This window comes from Talpa europaea, assembly GCF_964194135.1.
Source record: "Talpa europaea genome assembly, chromosome: 10".
NCBI lineage: Eukaryota > Metazoa > Chordata > Mammalia > Eulipotyphla > Talpidae > Talpa > Talpa europaea.
The window spans coordinates 23,031,841-23,045,161 of NC_140077.1; the positions used below are offsets into that span (position 1 = coordinate 23,031,841).

At 52.1% G+C, this 13,321-nt stretch overlaps 1 protein-coding gene across 1 annotated transcript in view; it reads left to right on the forward strand.

Moving 5' to 3' along the window:
* Window positions 1-4,690: 4,690 nt before the first annotated feature.
* The window catches only part of SLIT1 (slit guidance ligand 1), a gene marked incomplete at its 3' end in the record, with an annotated part of 143,308 nt that continues 134,677 nt past the window's right edge, over window positions 4,691-13,321 (forward strand). The window contains exon 1 of the mRNA XM_084245748.1: window positions 4,691-5,289. Coding sequence (XP_084101874.1) covers window positions 5,093-5,289 — 197 coding nt within the window. The 5' untranslated portion in view covers window positions 4,691-5,092. The remainder of the gene's footprint in view (window positions 5,290-13,321) is intronic.

Here is a 13,321-nt window from a genome sequence, read left to right on the forward strand (position 1 = left end):
TGACCTCAAATCTAGGAGCTTGTCCCTGCTGCAGGCTTTGTCACTAAGCTCCTCAAACAGTCCAACCCCCTTCAAATTTGAGTAGTCAGGGGGTTAAATATTAAAGCAAAAGTATCCTGAGTCCTACTGGCACAGACCTCTCAGGAACCACTGGTTTCTTAGTCTCCGAAGGGGATGGTAGGGTCAGGAAAAGTGCTCAGGTAGATTGGATGCTGTATTCCACATAGCAGAGCAAGACCAAGTCTCATTCATGACTTACCTCTGCAATACTTCTGCCGTGTGTGGTTAGGCTGATTGCTTCACTACACTGGGCTGCCAACTGTATAGTGGCTATAGTGGCCTTTGGATTTGATATTTTCTTATTCCCCCTCAGCCCAGACATCTTGTGATGGAAGCTATAATGCAGTAGTATCACATGGCTCTATGTGATAGAGCCATGCTCCACCGTCCTTGCTCCACCTCTCCTATCCCTACCTCCCCGCCCCCAGTAATAGCTTTCTCTTTGATGCCTCTCATCCTAGCTAATAGTATGTGGAAACCAGAGGAGGGAGGCAGGCCAACTTCAGACCCTTTGTCCCTGCCAAACCCCTTTCTCCATTGGAGTTTTCTTCAGTGAGATTTATTAACGCAGCACACCAGGCCTTGATTCTTAGAGCCTGGTCTCCGGAATCACCTGCATCAGAATTGTACTACCTGACACCCCAGCTTGCTGATTATAAGAAGGTGGGTTCTGGGAATCAGTGTTTATAATAAGCATCCAGGAGATTTAAAAAAATGTACTGATGGTGATAAAAATTTCAAATCCAAACAGTAGGGAAAAAAAGCATGTGCCTAAACTGTCCCCCTGCCACCACTAAGACCCATTCCGGAAGCAAGCACTGTCACTGGCACCTGGGATAGTACATTCTAAGCATCTGCATATGTTGGCAGGTGCAGCAGCAAAGAGAAGCATCCAGGGATTCTGCTAACTTAGCAAAGTCAGCCAATGCCTGCCCCAAGGCCTTTGGATGTGCCTCCTTCACCTCTCTGGCCTCTGCCCACCTGAACCCCACCTGAACACTCCAGCCTTGCTGAACTTGCTGTAGCTCACTGAGGCTGCTACTGCCATTTGCTTGCCCATGTTACTTCTGTTATCTTTGCACAGAAAGACTTTCTTCCTATTTTGCTGTCCAGTAAGCACCTATTCATCCTTCAAGACTCAGATCAAGTGCCTCCTCTTCCAGGAAGCCTCCCAGTCCTACCTACATTTTGACATCTCTGTAATGCCACACTCCCTGTTACTACACTTACCAAGACAAGTGGGCCTTTTTCTGCTCTCCTGCTGGACTGTGAGCTGACTGCAGGCCAGGACTGTTTTTATTCCCCCTTGAGTTACTGAGCCTCAGTACAGAGCACACAGAACATAGAGACCCAGTAAGTGGTGTCTGATGAATGGCCAGACAGCAGGCATTCTGTCTCATTCTTCCCTTTATAGTTCAGAAATCTAAACCATCAGGTTCCTCAGCGTCACCCAGGCACTCTGCTTTCTTGGTGCTACGGAAGGGGCTGGTGGAAGTGGAGGGAAGGACCCTCTGCAGAAAGCTGTAAGGAAGCTCTTGCTCCAAGTCACAGGCAAGGGATGGTCCTTGGCTCTGAGCATGCATGGCTGAGGGACGCAGAGAGGGCTCACGACACAGGGATGGGGAGCCCCAGCCCAGGTTTCCCTCTGGGGAAACTGCCTTGATGGTGGCCAGTGAGTAGAATGGGGCTTGGAGGAGTATTTTTGTCAGAAGCAACGTGACAGGCTTGCCTCCCCCTACTTGTGCAGAGGGAGCAGGTGGCTTGGCTGCAGGGAGGGAGTGGGGAGATCTGAGAGAGGGAGGGGCATGGGAGAGGAAACTGAAAAAAGCAAAGGGGGGTGCTGGGTGTGTGTGGCTGGCCTGGCGGCTGTTTAAGGAGTAAATGTGCTGGGAACACTAATGAGCTGCGTTCATTCATGGGAGCTGCCTCCCAAATTGGGGAGCTGGCCAGGTTCTGAGGTGGAGGAACTGGGGCTGGGAGCCAAGTTGGGGAGCTGCCCGGCTCCTGGGGCAGGGCCTCCCGTGACAGGCTGGGGGGGGGGGGGGCTGGGGGGAAGTCTTTGTCCTGGGTCTGAGGAGGCTCTCCTTCCTTTCCCCCTTTATAGGAAAGACCAGGCTTTGCCAGGCAATGACAACTTGGCTCAAGGCCTGTTTGGGATTCACTGTCCAGGCTAGTCTGGAAGCTTCTAGGGCAGTGGCTGATGCTGGAGATCCACAGGCAGGGCTGGTCTTGTAGCCCCTGCCTACTCCCACCCTCCTCCCAGCTCTCACCCAGCCACTCTGAAGCCCCCAGGGCACTTTGCCTGGTTAATCAACACTCTTCCTTTTCCCCACATGGGTCCTGGCTTCTGCAGAGCCTTCCAAGGTCACTGCCCAGGAGGGAGCACCACTTGGGCAGAAGGTTGGAGACTCTTCAACAGGGACAGTCCTACTAAGTGCCAGGTGCTGGGTTAAGTGCCAAAGTGAGGAAGTGAGGAAACCTTGTTGATGAGGGAGGGGGAGAAGTAGGCTCTGCCCCTGAGGAGTGTCAGGGAAGAAGCCACATGTGTAAACAGAGCTCCAGCTAAGAGGGGATAAACAAAGCTGCAGGCTCTGAGGAATGAGGATTTAACTCTGCCTGAGGCAGCTGGAGAGGGCCTGGGAGGGAAGGAGGGCTGAGTGCCCTGTGGAGAGAGTAGGAATTTGTGAGGGAGAGGGGAGAGGGAACTCTTGCTGGCCACTGAGCTCTGGCCTGATTTGTGGGAAGCCTCTCTAAGATCACTCCACACAGGACACCCTCCCTCCACCCCCCCAAAGACTCATCCCCCTGAGATGAGATTGAATTGATGCTCATGGACCCATGGCCCTGGATGGAGGTCACCCACAGGAGTGCGGGACACTTTCAAAATCCCATAAAACATCAGTCACATTAGCTGTGACATAGTGAGCACGGTTCTGTCTGTGCTATGACAGTAAAGATACCGCAATGTGGGCCACCCTGATGGCGCAGGCGGTTGAGCGTGGCACTGTGAAGCTGTCTGCAGCCTCTGCAGCACGGGTTCGATCCCAGTTGGCGGGAATCCCACATGTTGAAGCAGACCTCTCCTGTTGCACCTGCTGCTCCCCTCAGCAGTGTGTTTCATCAGTCTGCCTGTTCTGCTCCCCACTCTGTCTATGGTGAATCCTCTCACCCTCCCGCGCATCTGGCCTGTACCCTGGCTCTTGTATAAAAATAAAAAATAAATCTAAAAAACAAAAGATACCGCAATGTTTTTATCAAGATGGGAAAGAAAAACAAAGAAACCCCCTATCATTTTGGCACCTGGTGGGTGACGAGACTTTGATCTCATGGGACCCATCATACCAATCTCCTCAGAAAAAGTGTCTGTGCTGTACAAACCCCTGGCACCTCCTGGACCAGCCCCCTTCTATCTCATGTCTCCCAAGGGGAACCCGGAGCCAAGGGGAGGTGCTTCTTGAGCTGCTAAACTGTTTCCACCGGGGCTGTGAGCAGCCTGCAATCAGGTCTCTGACCAAGGTGGGTCCTGTTAGCACTAGCAAACCACAGTGGGCCTTGCTTTGGGGGAGCCCTTATCTTTCCTGGATTGAGGATGATTCTCTCCTCACCCAGATTTCCTGTCCAACCGCTGTCCACACTCATCAGTGTGAGAAAAATCCCTGCCCACAGGAAAGTTTATAAAGGCCTGGGGTCTGACCTGGGTCTCTTCCAAGCTCTTTCCCACCATTCTCTTCAGTCCTTTGACGACAGGGCTGGATGTTGGTTTTCACCTGTCAGAAATGGAGGGCGGCTGGTATGAGTACAGAAAGATATTTACTGGATTTCCAACCACTGATGCCTTGCCCTCCCCCACAACCCTCATACTAGGAAGCCAGTGTAGCCAAAAGGGCAGAAATAACATCTTCCAGTTGCACAAATGTCCAAATCAGGGTCATTCTCTTTCTGGATGCTGTGAGCTTTGGGGTTCCCCATAGAGAACTGGGGTTACCGCCATCTTGGCTGAGAATGTGTGTTGAAGGAGCACAGCAGACTGTGCCTGGTCTAGGGCTTTTGTGGCCCCTCAGGCTGTAGGTACCAGGTAAGAGAGGGTGGTGTCTGGGAGTTGCCACCTGGGGTGCTGGGATTTCCTTGCACCAAGAATTGACAAAGCAAATCTGATGGGGCCTGGGAGCCATTTCTGCCGTCGGGGAAAGCGAGTCTGTGGACCAGGGGACCGGTCCAGGTGGCTAAATAAGATCCCCTCCCCCTCTGGACCAGCAGCTGGCGCCGCTGGGGCCGGGCTCGTGTGTCTAAGTGTGAGCATCCTCCCTGTGTGTGTGTGCGTGTGTGTGGATGTGCGCGCGCGCGCGTGTGTGTGTGAGTGTGTATGTGTGTGTGCGCGCGCGCGCGTTGTGCAGCGCCGGCGAGGGCTGGGACCAACAGGTCGAGCCGTGGCTCCCTCCGCTTCCCCCCCCCCCCCCCCCCCCCCCCCGCCGCAGGCCCCTGCCGGCTCCCGGCGCGCCCCCGGGGTTCACCTCTGAAACAGTGCTGGGCTCCGCAGCCGCCGAGTGGTCGTCGGGAGGCGGGGGCGGTGGGGGGGGCTTGCTGGCTGCCAGGGGGAGGAGTCTGGCCCTGGATGTGTGCTTTTCGATTGATGGATGACTGCCGGGTGGGAGCGGGCGTGCGGGTGTGAGTGTGTGATTGTGCATGCGTGTGTGTGTGTGTGTGTGCGCGCGAGGTGCGTGCGCGCGCGGGGCCTGCCCATTTTCCTTCTCGCAGCAGTCAGTTGGGAGCTGGAGGGAGGGAGAGAGGGAGACGCAGCCAGCGAGAAACCCGAGAGGAGACGAGCGCCCTCCGCCCCAGGCGCCCCCGCTCAGTCCGCGCCCCGGGGCTGTCGCTCGGAGGAGCGAGGTGCCTCCCAGCCCGCCAGGGCGCAGCCACAGCCCGCGGTGTCTTCCGTGGCTCTGCCCCGGGACTGCACCTGGAGGCGGCCCCGGACGGGGATGGTAAACGGCTGTAGCCGTCTGGTGCACAAGCGGGACGCGGTGAGGGCACCATGGCGCTGATGCCCTGGAGGGGACCCTCGGCGAGACTCGTCCGGCCAGAGCTCTGGCTGCTGCTGTGGACAGCCGCGTGGCACCTGGGTGCCACTGCGTGCCCCGCCCTCTGCACCTGCACCGGCACCACGGTGGACTGCCACGGCACGGGGCTGCAGGCCATCCCCAAGAACATCCCACGGAACACCGAACGCCTGTGAGTATGGACCCTTGCCCTGGCCTCCAGGGATCCTCAAGGTTCCCCTCCCACCCAGAAGCAATCAGGGCTGGGGTGGGGGCAGAGCCCTAGGGACCTGCTCCACAGCCAATGGACTGGTCAGTGTCGCTGGGCTTCTTCCCCAGTCAAGAGCCAGGAGCCGGCTGTTTCCCTTTCCCTGGATTCAGAGGGCCCCAGGCGGGGTTGTCAGCTCCAGCCTCACACCTGCACCCAGAGCTCAGCACCAGCAGGCCCTTCCCTTTGCGCCAGCACTTTATTCCTCAGGGGTGTCAGAAACCTTCCTGGCACCCAGGAGGGCAGCTCCCTCACTTGCATGGCACAGTGTCTCCTTTTGGGCACATTGGGGCTTGGGCTGTGTCCTGAGAGGCTGTGTGGGTTCGAGCTCCGAGGACTAGCAGGCTAGTGATGGGGGGCAAGGTGGGATGGAGTTGAAGTTCCTAATCTCCTTCCTCCCCATTGTTTGCCCCTGAGCCTTAAGAATTCTTCCCTTGCAGGTGTCAGACCTTGACCCCCACCTCCATCCAGCCATCCCTGACCTAGGCAGACAATAGGACCTGAGAGCTTTGGGTTGGGGGAGTGGGGTGTTGCCAGCGATGCGTAGGCGTGACCTGGACTGGGAACCCTGTGAATAATGGGAGGTCAGGAGCTTGGAGCGGGAGAGGACATTAAAGACATTGACTGTGACAAGTCATAAAAACCATCATGTTCTCTCTTCTGAATTCTTGAGGAAACTCAGCTTTTTCTAGAGCTTTGTAGGGGGTGTATATTAGTGTGTATGTGTGTCTAAGATCTCTATGTACTTTGTTTTCTGAGGGTCTCCGGCAGGGTATGTGTCTAGATAGTGTTCGTGGTGCCACCTCAGTAGTGACCATCCCTGTACATTGGTTGTGCATGTAGATATGTGGTCACGCGTGGGGCCTTTGTGCTGCCTGCAGAGGTGACTGCTTTGGGAAGTGTTTGGACTGGACTTTGGCAAAGGCTGCCAGTTCCTTTGAAAACTGCCTACTCCTTCTCCCCACGCTCTGGGGGCAACCGTGGTGGCTCTCAGGAAAGGCAAACATATTTCTGTAACTTTGGAGCACATTTTCCAGGCTCCCAGCCGTTCAGAGGCAGAGGTCTGACCCAGGAGAGAATGTCTCCTGGATCAAACTCTGTACCAAGGTCAGCAATTACTGAATACACATTTGCCCCTGACTTTTCTTGGCTGAGTCTGAAAAATTCCCATAGAGGATTCAGAGAATTTGCAATCTAGATGCAATCTAAATGGGAAGCAATATGTGCATGCGTGTGTGTGAGGGCATGTGTGTTGTGGGGCCGGGGATAGGTGCTGGCTGGCCTGGAGAGAGTTGGGCCAAACCAAATTCCTTAGGGCAGCCGGTGTTTTATCCTGTATGGACCTGAGCATCAGAAATCCAGCCAGAGGAGACCTGAGGTTGCAAGGTCACCCTTCATACCCATTCCCTCTGGACCTACTCCTGTTCCTTTGCCTTGTCCACTGGGGCATTTCTCCTGCAGCTGTTACCCTGGTAGCAGCTTACATTAGCCCCTCTCCTTTGCTTTTGGATCTTGAATCTTGAAGTCATCTCCTTATTCCTTGCTCTTGCATCACCTTTAATTTTTAGGACATTGTCTGTTTTGACTTTCATAAACTGTAGGTCTTTTGCCATTGACTGGGATGGAAGTGAAATTTAGTGCAGAGGCTCCAATCCTGACTCAGGTATTTGCTGTGTGGCCTTGGGCATGTTACTTAATTTCTCTGAGCCTTGGTTGTTTTCTATCAAGAAAATGGGGCTGCTGATACATAAAGTCTCTGGTGCTTGTGAGGACTGAAGATAATGTCCAAGAAGTGCCTGCTACACCAGGATGCCCACTGAGTGAGAACCGTGACAGGTATCCCTTGCTTTGCGAAAGTTTGCTTTAAACCTCTTTGCTTTTGGGTCTCCCTGGTGGCGCAGCGGTTGAGCCCTGGGTTGCAAAGCTGCCCGCAGTCTCTGCGGTGCCGGTTCGATCCCCAGCTGCTCTCCGGCCACCAGAGGAGGGTCCCACATGGCGCGCAGACCTCTCCTGCCGCCCGCTGCTCCCCTCAGCAGTGTACTTCGGTCCTTCTGCTTGCTCTGCTCCCCGCTCTGGCTCTGGTGAATTCGCTCACCCTCCCGCGCTTCTGACTGTACCCAGTGCTTATATAAATAAATAAATAAATAAATAAATCTTTTTTTAAAAAAAAAAAACCTCTTTGCTTTTGTGAGAGACCCACATTAGTACTTTCTTTTGTGAACTACAAGATTTTGCAAGAGGATTTCCACTTTTATGACAAAAGACAAGAGTAGTGTTCGCATTCATTTTGCAACAGTTGTTATAGAGGCAGTGGCTCCCCAAGCAGTGAGAGTGGCACCACCAAGCTCCTTCCCCGGAACCACTTTATATAGGCTGTGTATTTATCATATCTTTCCTGCTTTTACAATATGTTAGTGTTATTTTGGGTTTTATGTGTTATTTGATGGGTTATTTTGGGGGTCTGGGAACACTCAAAGAATTTCCATATAAATTAATGGAAATTGCTTCTTTGCCTTACACATTTCCACTTAGGAAAGTCTTCCTAAGCATGCTCTCCTTTCGGCTACTGGGGAAAGCCCGTATTGCAGCGGGCTCAGGAGAGGAGTCTCATCTATTTCACTCAGCAGATGTTTATGGAGACAGGAACTGCCCTGAATGCTGAGGCTCCAGGAGGGTGTCAGCCCATGTCTACCCTCAAGGGGGGTACAGTACAGAGGACTGGGGAGGGGGTATCCAACCATACGTCTTTGGGAGAGGCCTGGATCAGCAGCCTGATGGGGTTGTGGCAGGGGAAGCATTGGGGTGATAAGCCCTGGGGTAAAAGGTTTTCTCAGAGAATGGGTCACTTGGTCAGGACACTTTGGGGCCCAGTAGTGCTTGGTGGGATGGCAGCGACACAGACAGAGGGAGTAGCAGGATCAGAAGGCCTGTGCTTATGAAGTGCCTGGCTGGATGGGCCCCAGATCAGCCTGGCCCTGGGCTGAAACATGTGTACTGTGGGGTGTGAGGGACCTGGAGGTTGGGAAGAGTCAGGAAGGCCTTTCTTTCTCTGGATTTTAACTCTGGAACTTCAGGGATGAGTTTTGGTGGGGGTGACAGGGAGCTGTGATCTGTGCTGTGTGCCGAACTTCTCGGATGGAGAAGGATGCAGAAAGCAGAGGGAGCTGCTTTTTCCACAGGCAGCCCACATAAGAGCCATCTGAGGAGGAAAAGAACACTCTGAAAAAGAGGCCTTGGGGAGAGCCCAGGCGGACTCAAAATAACTGTGGCAAATGCGCTCTCTGATCAATATGGGTGTTGCGCAGCATCAGGCCTGAAACGGTGGTTTCTTCTGACGCTGTGAAATTTTTATAGACTGCAGCTGTGCATTTTCCTTTTGTCCTCTGGGCAGCTTCTACAGCAGCCTGTGAGGCTGGCGACTTTATGATCATATATTCTAAACTCCTGGTCTGTTCCCCCAATGGGAAGAAATTGTCATTGGTTTGCTGTAGGGACTTCTGGGAAGAGGTTGTGCAGGTCCCAGAGCTGTTGAGGAAATTGGTTCAATCAGAGTGGTTGTGGGGCTGGTGGGCCGGGTGGGGAAGGGATGCTGAGTGATTCACTACAGCAGAACAATTAAAATATGGAATGAGGACTGGGGGTGCAGTAGACGCCTCCAAAGAGCTTCATTTCTTTGAAGGACTCAGGCTCAGGGGGACCGAGCTATGGCCACTATTAATTGCATTTCCTTCACTCAAGGACCTTGATTTTCAGTTGGATTTTTTTCTTTTAATTAAAAAATCTTTTGGACTGGAGTGTCCAGGAGACAGTGATAAGAGAGTTCAGAATGTGTGGACACCCCCTCCCTCCTTATCCCCTTCTTTAAGCTTCACCCTTCCAGCCATCTGCCACAGATTCCCCTGCGGGTACAGGGTGCAGTGAAGGGAGAGGCCAGAGGCTGGAGAGTCGGAGAAGGGCCTGAGGAAGGCTTGCTGGCCAGCATGTTTGTTCCTGTTTCCCCTCTGCTGTCCGCCAGGCCGGGAGGAACAGCTCTCCTCCATGTTCTGTAGAATATATGATCGTGCCTCCCGGCCAGTTTGTCCACTGCCCAGGGTACGCGCCTGCGTTGTAGACCTGTTAGACTGATGCCTTCTGGCTTTTCTGGAGCCCCATTCAACAGGGTTGGGTGGTGATGCCTTGTAAAGACAGTCTGGGGCAACCCAGGCTGATTGTCTGGGGCCTGTTTGGGATTACAAATAATGGTTGGCTGGTGGCTGTGGTGGACCAGACTGAAGCCAGGTCTGACTCCTGCCTGGTTGCTCAGGCTGCTGAGCAGGGCACTGGGATCTGCAGCGGAGCCCTGCGCTGCGTAGAGAGAGCTGCCTCCTGGCGGGGCTTGAGTCTCCAGAGCAGGCTGACTGCTGGGCTCTGGATGACTGGTGGCAGGGCCCCTCTGTGAGCCCCAGTTTCCCCATCTGTGAAAAGAGATAACATAGCTTTGTAGACTGATGGTGAGGGCTAAGTGAGCACATGGCTGGTGTTCTACTGTACCTGGACCTCTGGGGATAGTGACGCCTATTTTGCAAGGGAATCTTTTGCAAGGATTCACCCATGCTATGTGTGTGGAGTGCTTTGTGGCTCAAACAGTAGGTGACGTTATTATTATTTTTCATTATTTGAGAAACTCAAGCTCAAAGCTTTGATGGTTCAGATGGGGCAGGGGAGAGCCTGGGAGGCAAGCATTTGAGCACTGAGCCTGCTGCACAACCCTGTCCTGGAGCTCAGTGGCTCAGAGGGCTTCTTCCCCACACTTGGGCATTTTGCCCTGATTCTTGGGGTTTGGAGTTGGTTGCTTTGCAAGGACTGGCGGTGGGGCCCCAGTGCTGTCACCATGTGATGGCATGGCTCTGGAGCCAGACTGTCTGGGGTTTTAGCCCTACTCTGCCACTCAGCAGCTGGGGGGACCTTGGGCACGCCATAGGCTTTAATTCACTCATTCAACAGATAGCTATCTAATGAGTGTCTGCATCTCACCGGGTGAATGGTGTCGCACTGAAACCGAAACCGCCCAGCTCTCCCCGAGGTTTAGTCCAGTGGGTGGTGTGTGTGTGGGGGTGGGGGGGGTGGGGGTGGATGGGTAGAGATGAATGACATAATATGAGAATAAACCTGTAATTGCAAGCTGGGGTAAGTGCTCCAGAGAAAAGTGTGACTTCTCAGAACCCCCATTTCCTTGCCCACAAAGTGGGGCTGATGACAGGACCTGCTTAGAAGGTGGCCGTGAGGATTAAATGCGGTGATGCTGGGAGAAGCACTTTGCACCGGGCCTGGCAAACAGCAAGTGCCCAATAAATGGTAGTGTTATTATTGTTATTAAGGTGACAGAAAATTGCAGAGACGTGAAAGGAACTTGGGCGCCACTCAATGCTGGGCCTCACGCTGCCCCGTCTCCTCTTCCCTCTCCAGACAGCCTCGGTCTCTGGATCCCCTGGAACCTTGGAGTGCAGGGATATGGGGCTGCCCTTCCTCTGCCCCTCTGAGAGGCAGGGGGCTGGCCGTGGTGGCCCAGGCTGCTGAGGCTGCCCGCGGCCGGCTGAGCTCCTTGGGGGCCTGTGCGCGGTGGGGCTGGGCAGCGCCTGCATTATTGGGAGCAGACGGGCGCTTGGCGGAGTTGCCGCCTCCAGTTCTGTGCCGGCATTAGCAGCTCGGCAGGGCTCTTGCTTAATGGGATTTTCTTCCCAAATGCTGTAATTATCGCCATACAAATACTTATTACCCAGAGCAGATGACGGCCGGGCCTTGGGCAGTAGCCAGGGAGCTGGGCTGTGTTGGGGTGGAGAATTGGCTCCTCTTTTTGACGAGCCCCAGACCCCCTCCACTCGTTTCTGGAGCCCAGCCTGTGGGGGACAAACAGCTGTTGGGCACCTGCCACGAGCACAGTGACTGAGGCTCAGGGTGTGGACCTGCTATTTGGGGCGCTCGTGGCTGGTGGGAAAGAAAGGTCTGTCTGTGAAGAATAAACGTGCAGGGACGACTGTAGGGCCTGCAGCTGTGGCTGCCACACGGTGCTGGCTGGAAGGGTCCTGTGTGATTTCTGTCTCTCTGCAGGAGGCTCTCAAGCAGTGCACTCGTGACTTGACTTCCTTAGCTGCAAAATGGGGCCAACAACAGTACTTTACTTCTCTGTAGGACTGTGAATGCAAATGAAACACTCCATGTAAAGTGGCCAGAGTGATGTGCGTGGAAAGTTATCCTTGCTCATGTCAGAGGTGACAGAGGTGGGTGAGAACACAGCAGGTGTCAGGTCTCTGCACTGACCGGGCTCCTGGAATTTGAAATGGGCCTGAAGGTTGGGCAGGTAAGTAGAGAGGTGAATCGAGGATAGGGAATTCCTGGGCATTCAGAAAACATGTGCCATTTTGGGGGGAAAGAAGGTGAGGACAGGCCCTGCTGCTGGAGTGAGCATTTGCATTGGTGAGTTCTGTGAGGGGAGATTAAATAAATAGGTGGGTACTGGGCCATGGGCAGGGCTGAGGGGAGTCATCAAGAGGTAGGGGGTGTGTGTGTAAAGTTTTTTTTTTTTATTAAAACCTTTTCTTTACTGCTCAGTGATTTTTAATAAATCTACAGAGTTGTGTAAACATCACCACAATTCAATTTTTGAATATTTTTCACTCCAAAAGATTCCTTGTGCTCACTGTAACTTTTAATTTAGCAATAATTTCAAACATGTGGAAATTTGTAACAGAAGTAGCAGGAACTCCTGTAGATGGCTATTCAGATTCAATGCTTTCTATTTTTGCCCTTTTGCTTTACTATATATTATACACACACACACACACACACACAGAATTTTTTTCCTGAACCATTTAATATGAGGTTGGAGACTTTGTAGTTTTTTTGACTGAATACTTCTGAATGTATTTTCTAGGCAAAACAAGGCTACAAAATCAGAAAATGTAACATTGGCTCAACACTATTATCTACTCTAATTCATATTTGAATTTCATTAATTGTCCCCAAAATCTCTTCTAAGATTCTTCTCTTTCCAGGTCCACAACACAGTCAAGGATCACATGTGGCCTTTACAAGTCCTGGCTCTTTATATTTAATTTGGACTAATTCCTAGACCTTTCTTTATTTCCCTTGACCTTGGCATTTTGAAGAATACAGGCCAGTTATTTTGTAGCAAGTCCCTCAATTTGGCATCCTTTCTCATGTCCATTTGTCCCAGTGTTGGTGATTTTAGTAATTTTGGGGGAGATACTTTGAGGCTAGGTGAATATTCTGTTGCTCATCAAACTTTCATCCATTAGTGTGGAGACCCGCTGATGAGAAATTTCTACTCCATCATTTCTTCTCCATCATTTCTTCTATTTATTAGTTAGCATTCTGTTGTAAGACAGAACTTACCTTCTCCACCTGCTTGTCTGTCTGTCTGTAATGGTGTGCATTTACAGATTACTATTTTATACATTGGGTTATAATTTGATATTCAAAGTGTCCCACATTTGGCCAGTAGGAGCCCCACAAGATGCTCCTGGGTCCTTTTGACAAGACCCTTTCAGCACTTGTTCCCAGGGGTTTTGAGTGGAGAGTGATGAGTGAAAGATGGGGTAGTCTGGATTTGGGGTGGGGTAAAAGGGAGATATGAACTGGCAGTGGGGGGTGCTGCTGGTTATGGTGACGGTGGTGTTTGCTCTCTAGGACATCTATATTTTAATATTTTCAAAAATAAAAATCTGAAAATAGTATTAGCTTAAAGTAAGACTTGCCATATTCCCCTTACCCGGTTTCTCTTGTTAACATCTTTTATAACCATAACTTGATTGTCAAAACTATGAAATCAACATTGTCCAAGACTTAACTAAACTATGGACTTTACTAGATTTCACCCGTTTTCCCAATAATGTTGTTTTTCCATTTTAGAATCTTATCCAGAATTCTAATTCACATTTAGATGTGTATCACCTTAGTC